Raw genomic sequence first — 21,470 nt, 5'->3', positions numbered from 1 at the left:
CTCATGCGAGATGGAGGTGGAGGTGGGACCGGCTCCTTGCTGGCACGGCCCCCTCTCTCCACTACGCCTGCTTTGTAGACGAATATGCTACAGCATAGAAAAGATACAGGTGCAGAGTTCCAGCAGGGTCCTCTAAGCAGAAGAGCAAAGAGATGCTGCTTTTTCAGGCTGGCTATGGAGGTCACGCCCTGCACAGCTGGCATGCTGGGCTATGACCACTGCCCCATATATGATAATAATAATAATGCACTGGCTTCCCCCAAGAGGGACACGGGTCATGAGAGCATCTCAGGATCATGAGCCCTTGTAGTAGGGGCTCCATCATCAGAATTCCCAGGTTGCCTGGCCTCCACGTCCCCAGGTGCTCCACTCTGGTCACACCCCCTGGTCTAGTCTGGCATTCCTGGCGAACTCTCAAATCAATCATCTTAAACCATGTAGAACACATGCCAGCCTGAGTGGAAGCCACTTATGTTCAACTGCAGACTTTAAAAATGTCCATTTTTTCTTCTGAGGTATCTCTGGAGAAAGAGTTGAGATCAGAAGGACGGAAAAAAAGAACACACTGTGTGGGAGGTGAAATGCCATGGTCACTGGGGAGGCCTGTCTGGAGTTGCTGGCTGTGATTTACTGAAAAGAAAATGAAATTCATGCCCACCATCCATCTTGCTGAAATGTCATGCCGAGTGCGGCTCCAGCCAGTAGGGGGGTCGGATGGAGATGGCTACAAATCACCTGCCCTTTAGGGTCTCTGCCTGAGGAGCCATGTGTATGCTGCAGTGAAATAAAACTCGTGGTCCATGGGCCAACAGGAATTTTCCGGGGGCCCAGAAATGCATCACTACAGGGAGCCGACCCTTATTCAACACAGGAACTCTCTTCTCTGCCATGATGCCATACATGGGGTCCAAAAGTTCCAACTTGAAAACACAGCGCATGTTGCCAATGTGTTAATTCGATGTCTGCTGGCATATCTATCCACACGAAACCTTTATCAAGGATTTGTTATGAAGCTGGACGATGCACGGAAGGCGCAATCCAGAGCGGGCAGAGTTACAAAGTAAATGTTATCACTGAACGGCATCGAACAACGCTGCCTTCCTCTTTATTAAAGACTTCACAGTCGGCGGAAAGCACACATCCAGCTGAAGCACGGAAAACACATGACTCTTTGCCTAATCAGAAAAATGCTCTATATTTACCATGCCAAGTCTGGCCCCTTTGGCACCTCAAAAATGTGTTTGTAGCTTTAATTCTTACCGGGGTGAGAACGCAGCAACTGCAGCTCTTTAAGGTTGACCCTAGTGGTACTAGACCAGAGGGGAAGACATACAATTCACATTGGCCATTTACTGCTGGTCTTAACATCTTGATCCCGGAAGAGGCAGAAACTATCGGTAAAACTGAAACCTGTTTGTCTTGTCTTTCATCACAACAATAACTCGGTAATTAGCTCTTTGGGCCAAAAGCTTTAAGCAAAAAAGGAAACAACAACAGAACAGGTCAGCTCAGGCTTCTACATTGTAGGGCAACAGAGGCTGCAGGCTATGGTCAAAGGTCGGAGAGCCCTCCACACTTCCCGGCACAGAAAAGAAAGAAAACCAGTGGACGTGGTGCTCGTTAATATTCTCCTGATTTTCTTCTTTAAATTACTTAGAAATTTAGTTAGTTCATTTTCTTATATAGCGTTTTTATTTTCATTTACAGGTACCGGAAGGTCCATACATGAAGCTAATGCCTTATGGGTTATTGATGTGCTAACTCATAATGTAAACCTCAAAGGTAAATGTTCAAGTTCTCCCCCAAACAGGCCTTGGCCACCTCAGGGTGGAGCACGAACGCACAAAGTCAGACAGACCCGCGCTCCCATCACCACCCTTTCACATTTAAAGGCAGGAAAGCCAAACTACACCATGGCTGGTAACAGACTCGGAGTCCGGATGGCCCAGGAGCCTCTGGACACTCAGGCTGAGGAAACCAAGCCTCTCTGCATTGTCAGAAGAACCGAGGGGGCAGGGAGGACGCCCCTACCCCATGCTGTCCCGTGCGCATTGTGAGCGTGGCCCCAAGGAGAGGTCCCAGCCCGGCACCTTCCAGGTCCCCTCAACAGCCAAAGTGGCACCGCTCTGTGGCCCTGGCTCCCTCTGTACTGAAAGGTGTAGACACTTCAGACCCTGGCCGTCTCGGGTCTAAAATGCAAACAATCACATGCTCCATTCTCTTCCAAGACCTCACCTTCAAAACGTTCACTTATACCCTTTCCCTTCTTTTTTACACCATTTTCCCTTTTGCAGTCCAGGTTATGAATCCTTCTTCCCAGACTAATGTCTTCCACGCTCAAGTCTAAACCTGGCACCCAAAACATGACGCGATGCTGGCGGAGATGCCGTATGACCTGAAAATCGAACTGGTCTCTAACCCCAAACTCGAACTGAAACACACACACACAACAGCCATCACCACCGCCATCCTCCCCGCAAACCGAAAGCCCTTCCACATTCACCACGTGTGGACTCACCTTCCTGAAGAAAAGCTGAGTGGACACGGCGAGCGCCTCGAAGCCCCGGACGGCCTTCCTCAGCTCCGCCTGCACGAGGCCCAGCTGCCGCGCCTGCTGCTCGTACCGCTCCTTCAGCCGCTGCACCAGCTGCCGCTCGGCCTCTCGGACCTGCGGGTCCGGCTTGGGGGAGGCCCCATTGCGGGGGGCCGTGGGCCTCTGCTTGGGGTGTCCTAGAAAGAAAAACGGTCACCTGTGAGAAAACATTCAGCCCGAACGTGACAACCGCTCCTTATGACGGAAGGATTCCATTAAGTAGCTGAGAAGGAACTGCCCATCGTTTGTCATTTTAGGTGTTAAAAATTAAAAACAGGGACTTTAAATATGGCTCTGTTGATGTTGTCTGAAGTGCAAGGTTTCATGCTTGGAAAAAAGAGTAACAGACAAAATGGCCCAGTTCCTTCTAGCTGCCTGCATGTCTTCTAGGTCTGCTTAGAGAGACTGGAGCAGTTGTGGTTTTTGTTTTTGTTTTTGTTTTCTTCAAGGGGATTCCTCTTTGAAAATGTCTAATGGGAAATCAATCAGTAAATCCAGGTCGAAGTCAGCGTTAACCCCTAGCAACTCTTTCACTGGGCGTCGGGGAGTAATGCCTAAACGCCCTGCCCTCCCTTCAACGCTTTCTTTAATGTCAGGTTCAAGCCACGTGTCTGATGACCTCTGCTGCAGGGATTTCTGGCTTTCAATTCCTACAGCACCCATGCCCTCCACGAGAGCATTCACACCACCTCCACGGCTGAAGGTCCAGACCCAGCCACCATAACCTCTGACCTTCTAACGGGAGCCCTGCTTTTTCTCATCTCTCACTGCACAGCAGCCAGAATGATCTTTATAAACAGAAAAGAGCCCCCGGCCTGCATGGACCCCTCCCTCCACTCCTTACACTCCGCTGCAGTAAGAAGAAAGTGCTTGTTCCTTACATGGCCCACAAAGCCTCTGAGATCTGGTTCCTGCCGGGCAAATGTTAGGGGTGTGTGTTGAGGAGGCTGCACAGAGCAAAGAACCAGGAATTCTGCGTGGGGTTGGGGAGGCTTTAAGGAGATTATGAGGCTGAAGCATTAAGGCGTAAAGGCCCAGGAAAGAGCTCAGAGACAAGCGCTGCATCATGGTCCCAGACCCTCGGGTAAGCAAGAGTCTTCCTCGGATCGGCTGTACTTCTAGCATGAGGCTCAGACAGACCTGGCACCCCCAGAGAGCCCCTGCGGTGGCCAGTGGACTTATGTTCCCAAGAATAGTCTTTCCTTGGCTCCAACAGATCACGTCCTAGAGGACATGACAGGGACACCGACCACACAATCATGAATAAACTCTAATGTTTCCACCGTTCTTTCGTCTCCCCGCACTGCCTCCAAAATATCAGGGAGTAACATATAGAACAAATCAGAAAGCAGTGGCCTCTTCAGTACCTGATACCTTGAGTTGCAGCAGAGTCATGGGCCTGAGAACACACAATGGCTTCATCTTTTAAGGGGAAAAGATTGTTAATTGATCTAAATACTTCTAATTGTTAATTTAATGGTAACCATGCTAATGTTAATCAAATCCTCCTCCTTTTAAGAAATCATCAGAGGGCTTCCCTGGTGGTGCAGTGGTTAGGAGTCCGCCTGCCAATGCAGGGGACAGGGGTTCGAGTCCTGGTCTGGGAAGATCCCACATGCTGCAGAGTAACTAAGTCTGTGCACCACAACTACTGGGCCTGCGCTCTAGAGCCCATGAGCCACAACTACTGAAGCCTGCATGCTGCAGCTACTGAAGCCCATGCGCCCTAGAGCCCGTGCTCCGCAACAAGAGAAGCCACCGCAATGAGAAGCCCGCGCACCACAACGAAGAGTAGCCCTGCTCACCGCAACTAGAGAAAGCTCGCGCGTAGCAACGAGGACCCAACGCGGCCAAAAATTAATTAATTAATTAATTAATTAATTAATTATAAAAAAGAGGAAATCATCAGAGACTGAAATGCGACCTCACATATGACATATCTTCAACTAGTATGGCTTAATGGAATAGTAGAATGTGAAATTATTGCTTCTTTAAAACTGTCTTTACGGCATAAGAGTATACAACATTCCAGAAGGCAAATCAATCTTAATATATACTTAATCCCAACATTCTCAATACTGAAAACAAAGAAAAATAACTACTGACAAAATGTGAGAACTTTTACTGCCTGCATTAAATTCTAAGACACAGTCTAAGACCCAAGGCAGATTTTCTTCAGGATTACCATTTGCCATTTTATTGCTGCGGCTGGTGATTTTATAAAACACTTCAGTGTTTTTTAATGTGTTGAGGTACAGGGTGCCTGACACCATTACAATAGAAGGCACTTCTTTTTTTTTTTTTTTTTTTGGTTACACGGGCCTCTCACTGTTGTGGCCTCTCCCATTGCGGAGCACAGGCTCCGGACTCTCAGGCTCAGCAGCCATGGCCCACGGGCCCAGCCGCTCCGCGGCATGTGGGATCTTCCCGGACCACGGTACGAACCTGTGTCCCCTGCATCGGCAGGCAGACTCTCAACCACTGCGCCACCAGGGAAGCCCTAGAAGGCACTTCTTTCAGAAAAAGAAATAAAAAAACATACTTCCACATCAGTCAATTAAAGCTAATTGCAATCTATAGCATATAGAGTTACCTCTGAACTTGTGGATATTAGTAAATGTTCATGTTGTCCTGTGTTTTTGGCTGTCAGATTTATCCTCTGTTATTATTATTATTACCATCATCATCATTATTTTTAGGTTAGCAACTATATTGTAAACAGCCGATATGAAAGGATTTGGTGAAATCCTATTCTTGGTGTTTACTTTGATATTGGTGTTGTTATTAAACTGGTTTAATTCACACACTCAATATTCAAGGGTTCTACTGAACACTGGTATACTCAGTCTACATTTCTACTCCTGGGGCCACCAAACCGATGTTCTGAGCCAGGACATTGGCTCCCCTGCGAACATCAGCTTTTGGTATGAACATATCAAGCCAATGTTTAGCCGTACTGTGACACCAAACCACCTGATGAAACCAGTCCTTGCATGGGACTCCAGGTTGGCTGCACTTCACAGCACAGACCAACGCTCAGGCCTCAGGGCTAAGACTATTGGAAGGAAACGTGGAGAAACATGGTTGCATGTGAAGTTCTCTTATCGCTTTTAGTTGAAAAGGGTACTGCCATGTTTTTAAATATTGGGTTGGCCAAAAAGTTCATTTGGATTTTTCTGTAAGATGTTACAGAAAAACCCAAAAGAACTTTTTGGCCAACCCAATATATCAAATATAACTTTGCCTATGACTAATAATCATTTGACTGTCATCAGCATAGCTCTGAGCCTCACTAAAAACAGCATTCTTTTCTTGTGCTGTGGATTTTGTTAAATATGTCTACAGTTATTCCCTGAAGTATCATTCTGTCACTCACTATCCTGTCCACCCGTATGTCAGACCATCCCCAGGACGGTATGGAAGGATGGCCTCACAGCCTCACCCACTGTCCTGGGGACACTGAGCTTATGTTGAAAGATGATGAATGACACACAGCCAGCTTCACCTGGTTCATTAAAAATTAAAAAGGATTTTGCTTCCTTCTGCTGTCTTTTCTTAAAGGCCAGCACATGATGAAGTTTAAATACAAATCTGCTTAGGAAGTAAAGGGTAAATGGGAACACGGGACAGAAAAGTTCTGAGCCAGTGATCACCGGCAGCTCATAGAGCACATGGTCGGCACTGGAATGACTGTGATGATGGTGACCCACTTCTGACCTCTTACACCCAAACTTCTCTGGAAAAGCCACCATACACGCTTCAAATGAGGGCCATGCCACATCCCCTGAGGACATTTCCATGTGCTGGAAGATTTTATTACCTCCTTCCCTGTTCTTTGTGGTATTTATATTGCTTCTGGGGAGGTCAAAGGTTCAGAGCAGGCAGACATGCCACTGACCTCTGTCTGCAGCCAGGCAGAGTCAAGTTACGTGTGTTTAGTCTCTTTCCAAAAAAAATCAAAACTCTGGTCGCCTAGAATATTCTGATTTCCATCCAGTTAAACTAGGAAACTGAGACAGTCTCATCCACCAGAGGGCAGATAGCAGAAGCAAGAAGAACTACAATCCTGCAGCCTATGGAATGAAAACCACATTCACAGAAAGATAGACAAAATGAAAAGGCAGAGGACTATGTACCAGATGAAGGAACAAGATAAAACCCCAGAAAAACAACTAAATGAAGTAGAGATACGCAACCTTCCAGAAAAGAATTCAGAATTGTGATAGTGAATATGACCCAGGACCTCGGAAAAAGAATGGAGGCAAAGATTGAGAAGATGCAAGAAATGTTTTAAAAAGACCTAGAAGAATTAAAGAACAAACACCTAGAAGAATTAAAGAAAAAACAGACAGAGATGAACAATACAATAACTGAAATGAAAAACACACTAGAAGGAATCAATAGCAGGATAACTAAGGCAGAAGAATGGATAAGTGACTCGGAAGACAGAATGATGGAATTCACTGCCACAGAACAGAATAAAGGAAAAAAAATGAAAAGAAATGAAGACAGCCTAAGAGACCTCTGGGACAACATTAAACACACCAACATTTGCATTATAGGGGTCCCAGAAGGAGAAGAGAGAGAAAGGACCCAAGAAAATATCTGAAGAGATTATAGTCAAAAACTTCCCTAACATAGGAAAGGAAATAGCCACCTAAGTCCAGAAGTGCAGAGAGTCCCAGGCAGGATAAACCCAAGCAGAAACACACCAAGACACACAGTAATCAAACTGACAAAAGCTAAAGACAAAGAAAAACTATTAAAAGCAACAAGGGAAAAATGAAAAATAACATACAAGGGAACTCCAATACGGTTAACAGCTGATTTCTCAGCAGAAACTCAAGACAGAAGGGAGCGGCACGATATATTTAAAGCGCTGTAAGGGAAGAACCTACAACCAAGATAACTCTACCCAGCAAGGATCTCATTCAGATTCAACAGAAAAATCAAAAGCTTTACAGACAAGCAAAAGCTAAGAAAATTCAGCACCACCACACCAGCTCTACAACAAATGCTAAAGGAACTTCTCTAAGTGGGAAACACAAGACAAGAAAAGGACCTACAAAAACAAACACAAAACAATTAAGAAAATGGTAATAGGAACATACATATCGATAATCACCTTAAATGTGAATGGATTAAATGCTCCAACCAGAAAACACAGGCTCACTGAATGGATACAAAAACAAGGCCCGTATATATGCTGTCTACAAGAGACTGACTTCAAACCTAGGGACACATACAGATTGAAAGTGAGGGGATGGAAAAAGATATTCCATGCAAATGGAAATCAAAAGAAACCTGTAGTAGCAATACTCATATCAGATAAGATCGACTTTAAAATAAAGAATGTTACAAGAGACAAGGAAGGACACTACATAATGATCAAGGGATCAATCCAAGAAGAAGATATAACAATTATAAATATATATGCACCCAATATAGGAGCACCTCAATAAATAAGGCAAATGCTAACAGCGATAAAAGAAGAAATTGACAGTAAGACAATAATAGTGGGGTACTTTAACACCTCACTTACACCAATGGACAGATCATCCAGACAGAAAATTAATAAGGAAACACTAGCTTTAATGACACAATAGACCAAATAGATTTAATTGATATTTATAGGACATTCCATCTGAAAACAGCTGATTACACTTTCCTCTCAAGTGCACACGGAACATTCTCCAGGATAGACCACATCTTGGGTCACAAATCAAGCTTTGGTAAATTTAAGAAAACTGAAATCATATCAAGTATCTTTTCTGACCACAACGCTATGAGATTAGAAATGAATTACAGGGGGAAAAAACATAAAAAACACAAACACGTGAAGACTAAAAAATACGTTACTAAATAACCAAGAGATCACTGAAGAAATCAAAGAGGAAATCAAAAATTACCTAGAGACAAATGACAATGAAAATACAACGATCCAAAACTTATGGGATGCAGCAAAAGCAGTTCTAAGAGGGAAGTTTATAGCAATACAATCCTACCTCAAGAAACAAGAAAAATCTCAAATAAACAATCTAACCTTACACCTAAATGAAGTAGAGAAAAAAGAGCAAACAAAACCCAAAGTTAATAGAAGGAAAGAAATCATAAAGATCAGAGCAGAAATAAATGAAATAGAAACAAAGAAAACAATAGCAAAGATCAATAAAACTAAAAGCTGGTTCTTTGAGAAGACTGATAAACCTTTTGCCAAGTTCATCAAGAAAAAGAGGGAGAGGACTCAAATCAATAAAATTAGAAATGAAAAAGAAGAACTTACAACGGACACCACAGAAATACAAAGCATCATAAGAGACTACTACAAGCAACTCTATGCCAATAAAATGGACAACCTGGAAGAAATGGACAAATTCTTAGAAAGGTATAACCTTCCAAGACTGAACCAGGAAGAAATAGAAAATATGAACAAAGCAATCACAAGTAATCTGTGATTTTAAATCTTCCAAAAAACAGAAGTCCAGGGCCAGATGGCTTCACAAGTGAATTCTATCAAACATTTAGAGAACAGCTAACACCCATTCTTCTCAAACTCTTCCAAAAAATTGCAGAGGAAGGAAAACTCCCAAACTCATTCTACGAGATCACCACCACCCTGATTTCAAAACCAGAAACAGATACTACAAAAAAAATAAAGTTACATACAAATATCACTGATGAATATAGATGCAAAAATCCTCAACAAAATACTAGCAAACAGAATCCAACAACACATTAAAAGGATTATACACCATGATCAAGTGGGATTTATCCCAGGGATGCAAGGATTCTTCAATATATGCAAATCAATGAATGTGATATACCATATTAACAAATTGAAGGATAAAAACCATATGATCATCTCAATAGATGCAGAAAAAGCTTTTGACAAAATTCAACACCCATTTATGATAAAAACTCTCCAGAAAGTGGACATAGAGGGAAACTACCTCAACATAATAAAGGCCATATACGAACGACAAACCCACAGCAAACATCATTCTCAATGGTGAAAAACTTAAAGCACTCTAAGATAGGAACAAGACAAGGATGTCCACTCTTGCCACTATTACTCAACATAGTTTTGGAAGTTCTAGTTTTGGAAGTTCTTCTCTAGAACTAGAGAAATAAAAGGAATACAAATTGGAAAAGAAAAAGTAAAACTGTCACTGTTTGCAGATGACATGATACTATACATAGATAATCCTAAAGATGCCAGCAGAAAACTACTAGAGCTAATCAATGAATTTGGTAAAGTTGCAGGATACAAAATTAATTCACAGAAAGCTCTTGCATTCCTATACACTAACAATGAAAGATCAGAAAGAGAAATTAAGGAAACAATCCCATTCACCATTGCAACAAAAAGAATAACATACCTAGGAATAAACCTACCTAAGGAGATAAAAGACCTGTACTCAGAAAACTATAAGACACTAATGAAAGGAATCAAAGATGACACAAACAGATGGAGAGATATACCATGTTCTTGGATTGGAAAAATCAATATTGCAAAAATGACTATACTACCCAAAGCAATCTACAGATTCAATGCAATCCCTATCAAATTACCAATGGCATTTTTTATAAAACTAGAACAAAAAATCTTAAAATTTGTATGGAGACACAAAAGACCCTGAATAGCCAAAGCAGTCTTGAGGGAAAGAAATGGAGCTGGAGGAATCAGACTCCTGTACTTCAGACTATACTACAAAGCTACAGTAATCAAGACAGTATGGTACTGGCACAAAAACAGAAATATAGATCAATGGAACAGGATAGAAAGCCCAGAGATAAACCCACACCTAATCTATGGTCACCTAATCTATGACAAAGGAGGCAAGGATATACAATGGAGAAAAGACAGCCTCTTCAATAAGTGGTGCTGGGAAAACTAGACAGCTACATGTAAAAGAATGAAATTAGAACACTCCCTAACACCAAACACAAATATAAACTCAAAATGGATTAAAGACCTAAATGTAACACCAGACACTATAAAACTCTTAGAGGAAAACGTAGGAAGAACACTGTTTGACATAAGTCACAGCAAGATCTTTTTTGACCCACCTCCTAGAGTAATGGAAAAAAAACCAAAATAAACAAATGGGACCTGATGAAACTTAAAAGCTTTTGCACAGCAAAGGAAACTATAAACAAGATGAAAAGACAACCCTCAGAATGGGAGAAAATATTTGCAAATGAATCAACGGACAAAGGATCAATCTCCAAAATATATAAACAACTCATGCAGCTCAATATTTAAAAAACAAACAACCCAATCCAAAAAAGGGCAGAAGACCTAAACAGACATTTTGCCAAAGAAGACATACAGATGGCCAAGAGGCACATGAAAAGCTGCTCAACATCACTAGTTATTAGAGAAATGTAAGTCAAAACTACAATGAGGTATCACCTCACACCAGTTAGGATGGGCATCATCAGAAAATCTAACAAACAACAAATGCTGGAGAGGGTGTGGAGAAAAGGGAACCCTCTTGCCCTGTTGGTGGGAATGTAAATTGATACAGCCACTATGGAGAACAGTATGGAGGTTCCTTAAAATACTAAAAATAGAATTACCATATGAGCCAGCAATCCCACTACTGGGCATATACCCTGAGAAAACCATAATTCAAACAGACACATGCACCCCAATGTTCACTGCAGCACTATTTACAATAGCCAGGTCATGGAAGCAACCTAAATGCCCATCGACAGAGGAATGGATAAAGAAGAAATGGTACATATATACAATGGAATATTACTCAGCCATAAAAAGGAACGAAATTGGGTCATTTGTAGAGACGTGGATGGACCTAGAGACTGTCATACAGAGCGAAGTAAGTCAGAAAGAGAAAAACAAATATCGAATATTAACACATATATTTGGAATCTAGAAAAATGGTACAGATGAACCGGTTTGCAAGGCAGAAATAGAGACACAGATGTAGAGAACAAACGTATGGACACCAAGCGGGGAAGTGAGGGGTGGGCTGGTGGGATGAATTGGAAGATTGGGATTGACATATACACACTAATATGTATAAAATAGATAACTAATAAGAACCTATTTTATAAAACAATAAATAAAATTCAAAAAACAAACAAAACAACAAAAAACAAAACGAACACAGACCTTCAAAATGGGGCTTAGTGATGGTTTGGGAGTCGTTAAATCAAAAAGTAAAAGTACTAGTTTTTTACTCTCTGACCGTTGTAAACTTCCCAACTGTTAATGAGGCTAATCCCCAATGCAAGTGTTCGATGTGAAATATATGAACAGAAATACCTAGACCAGTGTCTTGCGGTGACCTTCAGACAGAGACGATTTCACATGTGCACTTCATGTCATGTGTTTTGTGGGGACCAAAATATCTGAGGACTTTTACCGAGCACCTGCTCGGTGAATGACACATGCACGGAGCAGTGGCTAGGCAAAGGAAATGAGGTCCTGCCCTTGCCGGTAAGCAAGCGTCAGGAGGGGCCCGGCCGCGTCTGGGTTTCTGGTGCTCTGATTCCTCGCCGGGGCTCTCACCACTCAAGCGCACTGTTGATCCACTCTGCAACATCTCTGACAGATCTCACGGGTTTGGGGGCATACCCTAAATCTAGAACATTCTCCCATTATCTCAGTCTTGCCCCAATCACATCCTACTGGTTGCATTACTCTGATTAGGGGCAGAGAGAATCTATGATGGTCCCAGTGACAGCTGACAACCCAGAGGAAAGAGCTAGTAACCTTATATTCTTACAAAGGTGAATGCAAACCGTTTGCGTGCAAAGGCTGAGCGCCAGCATGAACACAACCCTTCAAAATGGAAAGAGAACATTAAAAATTCATCTGCAGTCATCTGGTCACTATCCAGAGGATTCTAATGGATGGAAAAGCCTGGTTTAATTTTAAAGCTGGAAGCTTAACTGACATTATAACAAGCAAACAGTGCAGCATTGGGACCTGCATATTTATAATCTCAGAGAAGCCCCATGATCTTAACACTTATAAACAAGAAAGAAAAGAATGAAAGGACAGAACTTTGATAGCCCTCCACTTAAGGAAAAGCACTTCATGAGTTTGGTCCACATCCTAACAGAGAGGGAGTCTGTTTCTTGCAGGCTAGCACCAGCATGACACCCCAGGGAGCACCCCAGGCCAAATTCTTTGTGGTCCTGGACAGGCTTTATTTTTCTTAAACTGATCTAAATTTATTTCAGAAAAATTTGCCAGCAGCACACTACCTTCTACTTAGCACTGGCACTTGTTTGCCTGGACTTGGTTAGTGGTAGGGAAAGGTGAAGAGCAGATGGCATCAGGGTAGGAAATTTCCTTCCGGCCAGTTCCGAGCATGGGTGAGGGCAGGAATTACTAAATTGGGCAGTGCCCAGCCGTATAGTAAGTACCCTAGAAAGAAGAGGTTTACCTTTCCCACTCCAACGAAAAAGCAGACTTTTCTATTTTGATGTATAGAAAAAGAGAGAGGGAAAAAAAAAGGATGTTACAACCAGAGTTTCCAAAGCCAACTATGAAAAATCTGTTACTATAATCCATGCTCTAGACAAAAATTGACATAAAATATTCCCATCTTCAGGAAATTTCTTATTATTTACCAGAAGTACAAGTGCTATTTATGAAGATAAATCGGATTGTCCCCTTTCTTTGAGGGTGAAAAATCATGGTTTAATAGTGTTATAGCAATTGCTTAATTTTTATATTAAAAATTATAGCTATTTCTGGCCAAGATGAAGTAAGGATAGGATTTCCCTTCTCATCTGAAACTACCCAAAACACCTGACCAAAATATATGTCAGTGGATTTCAAGACATTAAATATTAGGAAATGAAGCACAGTGATCTCCAGAGTCAGAAAACAAATGAGGTGCCCCCACAATCCCTACAGTCACCTGACCCTATGGCCTGGGTGGCCTTCCAGGCCATGGCACAGAGAGTCAGGAAACCCACGGGGAGCCTGGTGGCTTCCCCAAGTTGGGAAGGTGGAGCTGGGGGCTCGGGAAGTTCAGAGGTCAGAGGTTACAGGTCAGAGTAGTCAAGAGGACAGAGACACACAGAGGGACCCCTCGAGTATCTGGACAAGTCAGATCAGTGCAGCCTGTGAGGACAGTGTCCAAGGCCAAGGAAAGCATTCCAAACAGGATTAGAGGGAACACTCCCAAGAGCTCACAGGAGGCCAGGATTAGCTCTTGTTCCCACTGGTAGAGGGGAAAACCTCGCACTTCCTGGGGCATCTGAACACCTGGGAGGGTCATGCCCTGGTGCTGTGATAAAATCAGCCTTAGACTGATCGCTAGTCGGGACCATGTAACAAGGCTGATGAGAAAGACCCAAGATGCTCAAACTCTTTCCAAGTCACATAGTTTCACCCAAGAACAAAGCTTAAGAATATTTATAGGATTAAAAAAAATCCAGTACCCAAAAAGGAAAAATTCACAATGTCTGTCAGCTAAAAAAATTCTCAGGCATGCAAATAAGCAGGGATGTGCAACCCATAATTGGGAGGAAATGCAATCAATTGAAGCCCGCCAAGAAATGACACCTATGATTAACAGTTATTATAACTATATGCCATATATCAAGAAGCTGGAGGAATGACTGAACACGTCAAGTAGAAACAAAGAAGACAAAAAAAAAGACCTAAATAAAAATTCTAGAGATTAAAACCTCAAATGTCTGAGATGAAAAATACACTGGATGGGATTAAACGTAGATTAGACACTGCATAAGAAAAGATTAATGACATGGATTTTCATAGCAGCATTACCCACAGTAGCCAAATGTTGGAAACAACTCAAATGCCCATCAACCGCTGAGTGGATAAACAAAATATGATATATCCGTGTGATGGAATGTTATTTAGACAAAATCAGGAATGAAATATTGATCCATGTTTTGACATGGATGAACCTCAGAAACATGCTAAATGAAAGACACGGATAGAAAAGGCCACATACTGTATGAGTCCACTTATATGAAATGTTTGGAACAGGCAAATCCCTGAAACATGAAGTAGACTAGTGGTTGTCAGGGGCTGGGGAAAGCAGGGGATGGGGAGTGACTGCTGAGGGGTGTGGGTTTCTTTTGGGGATAAATGAAAATGTTCTGGAAGTAGTGGCGACAGCTGCACAATTTTGTGAATATACTAAAAACCACTGAATTGTACATTTTAAAAAGGTGAAATTTACAGTATGTGAATTACAGTTCAGCTAACAAAAAAACTCAATCAGAATGTTTTGATAGACCCATTTAGACATGGGGACTGGGGGCGTTTTGCTGCCACTTTATCAAAATGCCAGTGTCAAAACAGCTGCCTCAGAATGTCCTGTGTCCCTTTAAAATATGGTTTCTGTTATCAAGAAGCTTAGAGTCATGGAAGGGGAATAGGTCTGATATGTTGGTGCTTTACATGTGTTATCACTCACCTTCCCCATGACCTGCAGCACAGACATAATTCCTATTTTACCAAAGAAGCAGCTGAGACTCAGAGAAGTTATGTTATTTGTCCAAAGTCATTTATCACGTGAGCTAATGAGCCAGGATTTGAACCTGGTTCAGTCTATTCTTTTGGGCCAAGCAACCTGGCAACCTTTAGAATTTGAAGAAGAGTTTCTAGTGAAGGCAACTCAGTGTAGGCATTTTCAGATGCAGGAAGAGAGCCAGTAGGAATTGGTGTCACAGAGTTGAAAGGAAGGAAAGTTTCAGGAAGGGAGTGATCAATCATGCCAAATGCCACAGAGATATGATAAGGAACAGACATGTCCACTTAGACTTAATAACCAGGAGGTCACTTGTGGCCTTTGCAGGGCAGTGGAATGGGCAGGGTGGGGTGGGGTGTGGCACTAGCCGGCAGCGAGGGGAGGAGTCCCTTGTAAGCAAAGGGACAAAGACGGGGATCATGGGAGACTCTTTCCCAAGCCTGGCTGCAAAGGTGGGGAGAGAAGTGGGTCAGAAATACGCAGGTCAGGGGAATTTTGTTGTTATGGCTTGTTTTGTTTTGGGGGTGGGATTGATGACATAAAATACAGTGACCGTCCTCAGCCAATCTACAGATCAGCAGGGGAGGGGAGCACACCTCAGCTTCACCAGCCACTCCTCATCCAGATGACAGTAGAAGGTTCAAGGCCTGATATAGGCACCACTGGTCCAGTTCACTTTCTTTGGTATCCAGTAATCTGAAGAAAGAAGAGTCACCCTCAGAGAGGGATGAAGGAAGCAAGGAGGGGAGGCTGGAACCGAAATACTATGCCCCCAGGTCTGTCCATTATCCATTACACAGGTTTCTATTCACCAAAGCTGGCTTGAAATTCCCCTGTGGTAATCTGGACTCCAGTGTTTCTGCTCCCTTGCATACATATCCTGCTGTTTTGAACTGAATGTTTGGGTTCTCCCAAAATTCACATGTTAAATCTCTAATCCCCAATGTGATGGTATTCTGAGGTGGTGCTTTTGGGAAGTAATTAGGTCATGAGGGTGAAGCCTTCATGAATGGGACTGGTGGTCTTAAGAGAAGAGACACGAGAGAGATGACCTCTTTCCCCCACATGATGACACAGCAAGAAGGCATCCATCTGCAAACCAGGAAGAGGGTCCTCACCAGTAGCCAAATCAGCCAGTACTTTGATCTTGGGCCTCCCAGGCTCCAGAACTGTGAGAAATACATTTCTGTTGTTTAAGCCACCAGTATGGTATTTGTTATAGCACCCTGAGCTGACTAAGACACCTGCAAAACGCCCTTGAGTGTGAGTGGAATCTGTGAATGTGACGATTATGTAACATTATATACAAAGGGGGAGATTATCCTTTGTGAGCCTGACCTAATCAGGTGAGCCTGTTAAAAGCAGAGTTTTCTCCGACTGGTTGCAGAGTGGGAAGTCAGAGATTTGAGGCCTGAGAAGCATTCAACACACCATTACTGCTTTGAAGATGGAGGGATCTGCATGGCAAGGAATGAGGGGGCCCTAAGAGCTACAAGTGCCCCTACAGACAGCCAGCAAGGAAACAGAGACCTCAGTCCCACAACTACAATGAAGTGGTTCTACCAACAACTTGAATGAGCTTGGAAGTGGATTTTTCTCCAGAGCCTCTATTCAAGAACTCAGCCTAGCTGATAACATGATTTCAACCTTGCGATATGCTGAACAGAGAACCCAATGAAGCCACGCCTGGATGTCTGACCTGTGGAACTGTGACCTATAGAACTAATAATTGGGTGTTATTTTTACAATTTATTTATTTATTTTTATGTTTATTTTTAGCTGTGTTGGGTCTTCATTTCTGTGCAAGGGCTTTCTCTAGGTGCGGCAAGTGGGGGTCACTCTTTATCGCGGTGCGCGGGCCTCTCACTATCGCGGCTCTCTTGTTGCGGAGCACAGGCTCCAGACACGCAGGCTCAGTAGTTGTGGCTCACGGGCCTAGGTGCTCTGCGGCATGTGGGACCTTCCCACACCAGGGCTCGAACCCATGTCCCCTGAATTGGCAGGCAGATTCTCAACCACTGCACCACCAGGGAAGCCCAGGTGTTATTTTTTAAAAAGAAAAGGGAAAGGAAAAGATTAGCAAACATATAGCAGGAGAAACTAGCCAAAATTAAACACACAGAGAAAAAAGACTGAAAGAAATGAACAGAGTAGCAGTTTGGACAGGAGTGGGGCAACTACCAGGGGCCTAACATATGCATAATTGGAGTCCCTGGAGATGAGGCAGTTAGGGTGGAGAATTTTTGAAGAAATAATGGGCAAAATTTTTCAAATATGATGAAATCTACATACCCACAGATCAAAGAATCTCAAGAAAATTCAAGCACACAAAAATAAAATACCACAAAGAAAATGACACCAAGGTATAGTGTAATCAATTTGCTCCAAACCAGTGATAAAGAGAACATCTTTAAAGCAGTCAGAGAAGAAAAAGACACATAGGCACAGAGAGATAAAGATAAGGATGACAGTCCATTTTAAACTGGGAACCAATCAAACCAAAAGACAGTGGAACAACATCTTTAAATACCTCAAGAAAAAAATAATGCCAACTTGAATTCTGAACAAAATAAAAGTATCTCTCAAAAATGAAGGTAAACAAAAACAGGAAGATTTTATCACCAGGAAACCTCCACTTTAAGAAATTTTAAAGGAAATCCTTCGGGCAGAAGAAAGATGATACCAGATAGAAATCTGGATCCACATAAAGGAATGAAGAGCACCAGCAGTGAGAACTAATTGAGTAAATCTAAAAGACTTTTGCTTAAGAAGAAAACTGAGTGCTGATAGTCAAAAATGACAATGTAGTGTGGGCTTATACACAGAACATACGTAGAAGGAAAACGTTTGCTAACAGTAGCACAAATGCCAGGAGGAGAGAGATGCCAGCGTACTGTTGTAACTCTTATACTGTATGTGAAGTGATATCGTACCACTTGAAGCTAGAATGTGTAAAGTTAAAGACGTGGACTCTGAACCTTAAAACCACCACTAAAATAACACGACAACAAGATATAGGTAGCTAATACGTCAACCAAGGGGAGGATGGAATCATAAAAAATAAGTCATGTAAAAGAAGGCAGTAAAAGCGGGGGGAAAAGAACACGTGGAATGAATAGAAAATAATAGCAAGATGGTAGATTTCCTCCCAATCAAACCAATAACATTAAATGTACATCAAAGCTAGAGATTGGAGACTGGATAAAAATGGAAGAGCCAATGACAAACTGCCTATAAAAAACCAACTTAAATATAAAGAGACAAATAGATGAAAAGGAGAAGTATGGAAAGAGGTACTCCATGCTGAAATGAATAGAAAGCTGAGTGGCACTATTAATATTGAATAAAGTAGATCTCAGGGAAAAGAATATTACCAGGGATAGAGGCTCATTTCATAACGATAGTGGGAAATTCATCAAAATGACAAACAATCCTAAACATTTATGTACCTAATAACAGAGCTTCAAAATACACAAAGCAAAATGATGATAGAGCTGAAAAGGAGAAAGACAAGTCCTCAATTATACTCTGAGATTTCAATAACCTCTCAATTACCGATAGAACAGTAGACAGAAAATCAGTAAGGCTACAGAATACTTGAACAATGCTATCAACAAACTTGACTTATGACACTGTAGAATATTCCACATAGAAACGGCAGGAAAGGCATTCTTTTAAAGCACATATGAGAGATTCACCAAGACAGCCCTTGGTGTGGGTCATAAGACAAAGTCTCAATAAATTTGAAAGGATTCAAGTCATCCAAAGTATGTTCTCCAATCACAATGGAATTAAATTAGAAATAAAATCAGAAAGATCCCTGGAAAGTCCCAAATATTTGCAAACTAAAAAAACACGTTTCTAAATAATCATGGGGACACAAGAAATCAAAAAGGGAAACTTGAAAATATTGTGAACTCAATGAAGATGAAAACCCAATATATCAAAATTTGTAAATTATATAGCTAAAAGCAGTATACAGAGGAAAACTTACTCTACTAAGTGCACATTAGAAAAGCAGAAGGACTTCAAATTAATGACATTAACTAATTAAATCCAGTGTAAGCAGAAGAGAAATAATAATGGTCAGAGTAGAAATCAATTGTATATACTTCTGCAAAAAGAGAGTCAAGCCATACCTCACACTATATACAAAAATTAAATTAAATGGATCATAGACTTAAATATAAAACCTACAACTATAAATCTTTTTAGAATAAAATGTAGGAGAGAATCTTTGTGACCTTGGGTTATGCAAAGATTTTTTAGATAACACTCACAATATGGTCCATAAAAGAAAAAAATTATGAATTGGACTTCATGAAAATTAAGAACATCTAATCTTCAAAAGACACTGTTAAGAGAAGCAAAACAAGCCACAAATTGTGGAGAAAAATTGCAAATCACATAGCTGAAAAAACTGTATCCAGAATATATAAAAACTCTCAAAATTCAATAAAAAGAAGACCAAAAAAAACCAAATGATGAAAGATTGGAATATATATTTTATCAAAGAATATACACAGATGTCAAATAAACAAAAAGATGCTCAACATTATAACATCATTAGTTATTAGGGAAATGCAAATTAAAACCACGAGATACCACTGTGTACCTACTATAATGTACACTATTAAAAAAAACTGACCATACCAAGGGTTGGCAAGGATGTGGAGAAACTGGATCTCTATGACACCACCGATGGGAATATAAAATGGTAAAACTACTTTGGAAAACAGTTTGGAAAACTTTTAAACAGTTTTAAAAAGTTAAACACATAGCTACCATATGACTCAGGCATTCCACTCCTAGCTATTTGCTAAGAGGAAGAAAAGCAGAAGGCTATACCAAGACTTGTACAAATGTGCATAGTAGCTTCATTTATAATAGCCAAATCCTTGGGGAAAAAAACCCCGAAGTCTCTCAATAGGTAAATGGATAAACTGTGGTATTTACACAGTGGAATTCTATTCACCAATAAAAAGGAATGGACTATTGCCACGTGGATAGATCTCAAAAAAGCCATGCTGAGTAAAAGAAGCCAGATAAAAGTACAGTATATATTTTTTGTTTCGTATTTTCTTGGCATAAATATTCCAATCCTTTTATTTTCAACCTTTTAGGATTTTCTTTTTTTTTTTTTTGCCACGTGTCATGAGGGATCTTAGTTCCCCAACCAGGGATTGAACCCGTTGAGGAACTAAAATCCCTGCAATGGAAGTGTGGAGCCCTAACCACTGGACCACCAGGGAATTCCCTAGTATTCTCATATTTTAGGTGTGTACTTTGTAAAACAGTCTAAAGCTAGATTTTACATCATACAATGTGCACTTAATAAATACTGTGCGACTGTTCAATAAATGAATCCAGTCTGGTAATCTAAATCTGTGATTTAGTCTAAGAGTTTAGTTGATGTACATTCATTATGACATCTTTAAATTCATTTCTTTTTTTTTTTTAATTAATTAATTTGGGCTTCCCTGGTGGCGCAGTGGTTGAGAGTCAGACTGCCGATGCAGGGGAGATGGGTTCGTGCCCCGGTCCAGGAGGATCCCACATGCTGTGGAGCGGCTGGGCCCGTGAGCCATGGCCGCTGGGCCTGTGCGTCTGGAGCCTGTGCTCTGCAACGGGAGAGGCCACAACAGTGAGAGGCCTGCCTACCCCCCCAAAAAAATAAATAAATAAAATTTAAAAATAAAATTAATTTATTTATTTATTTTTGGCTGTGTTGCTGCGCGCGGGCTTTCTCTAGTTGCGGCGAGCGACGGCTTGGCTACTCTTCGTTGTGGTGTGTGGGCTTCTCACTGCAGTGGCTTCTCTTGCTGCGGAGCACAGGCTCTAGGCACGCAGGTTTCAGTAGTTGTGGACGCGGGCTCAGTAGTTGTAGAGCACAGGCTTAGATGCTCTGCGGCATGTGGGATCTTCCCAGACCAGGGCTGGAACCCATGTCCCCTGCACTGGCAGACAGATTCTTAACCACTGCGCCACCAGGGAAGTCCCTGAATTCATTTCTAATACCTTATTTTATTCTTTCAATTTCTTCCATATCCTTACCTCCTCCCTTCCTTCTTTCCTCTCTTTTCCTCTCCGTTTTCTTTTTCCTTTCTCCCTCTTTTGCCTTCATTTATATACATTAAAATTTTTCTTAACCCCTCTTTTCAACTTTTCCCCCTACTGGTTCAGAACTCTATTTTATTGGTAATTCTAAAAATGTTAACATGTATAGTTTAACTTAACCAAGTCTGAAATTACACAATGTAAAACATCTTTACTCTCTTATTGGTGAATAGAATTCCACTGTATAAATACCACAATTTATCCATTTACTTACTATATAAGGACCTCACTCACAGTGGCTTATTTCCTTGTGTGTGTAGCAGGTTCACATT

At 41.6% G+C, this 21,470-nt stretch overlaps 1 protein-coding gene across 3 annotated transcripts in view; it reads right to left on the bottom strand.

Moving 5' to 3' along the window:
• The window catches only part of MTUS2 (microtubule associated scaffold protein 2), a gene marked incomplete at its 5' end in the record, with an annotated part of 314,758 nt that overhangs the window by 102,809 nt on the left and 190,479 nt on the right, over positions 1-21,470 (bottom strand). For all 3 annotated transcript variants that reach the window (XM_082601954.1, XM_082601955.1, XM_082601956.1), the window contains one exon: positions 2,519-2,730. In XM_082601954.1, the coding sequence (XP_082458080.1) occupies positions 2,519-2,730 (212 nt within the window). The remainder of the gene's footprint in view (positions 1-2,518; positions 2,731-21,470) is intronic.

The sequence above is a fragment of the Mesoplodon mirus genome (assembly GCF_964341445.2).
Source record: "Mesoplodon mirus genome assembly, chromosome: 17".
Classification (NCBI taxonomy): domain Eukaryota; kingdom Metazoa; phylum Chordata; class Mammalia; order Artiodactyla; family Ziphiidae; genus Mesoplodon; species Mesoplodon mirus.
Note: the sequence above shows the minus strand (reverse complement) of the source record. Positions and strands in the feature narration are given on the sequence as shown.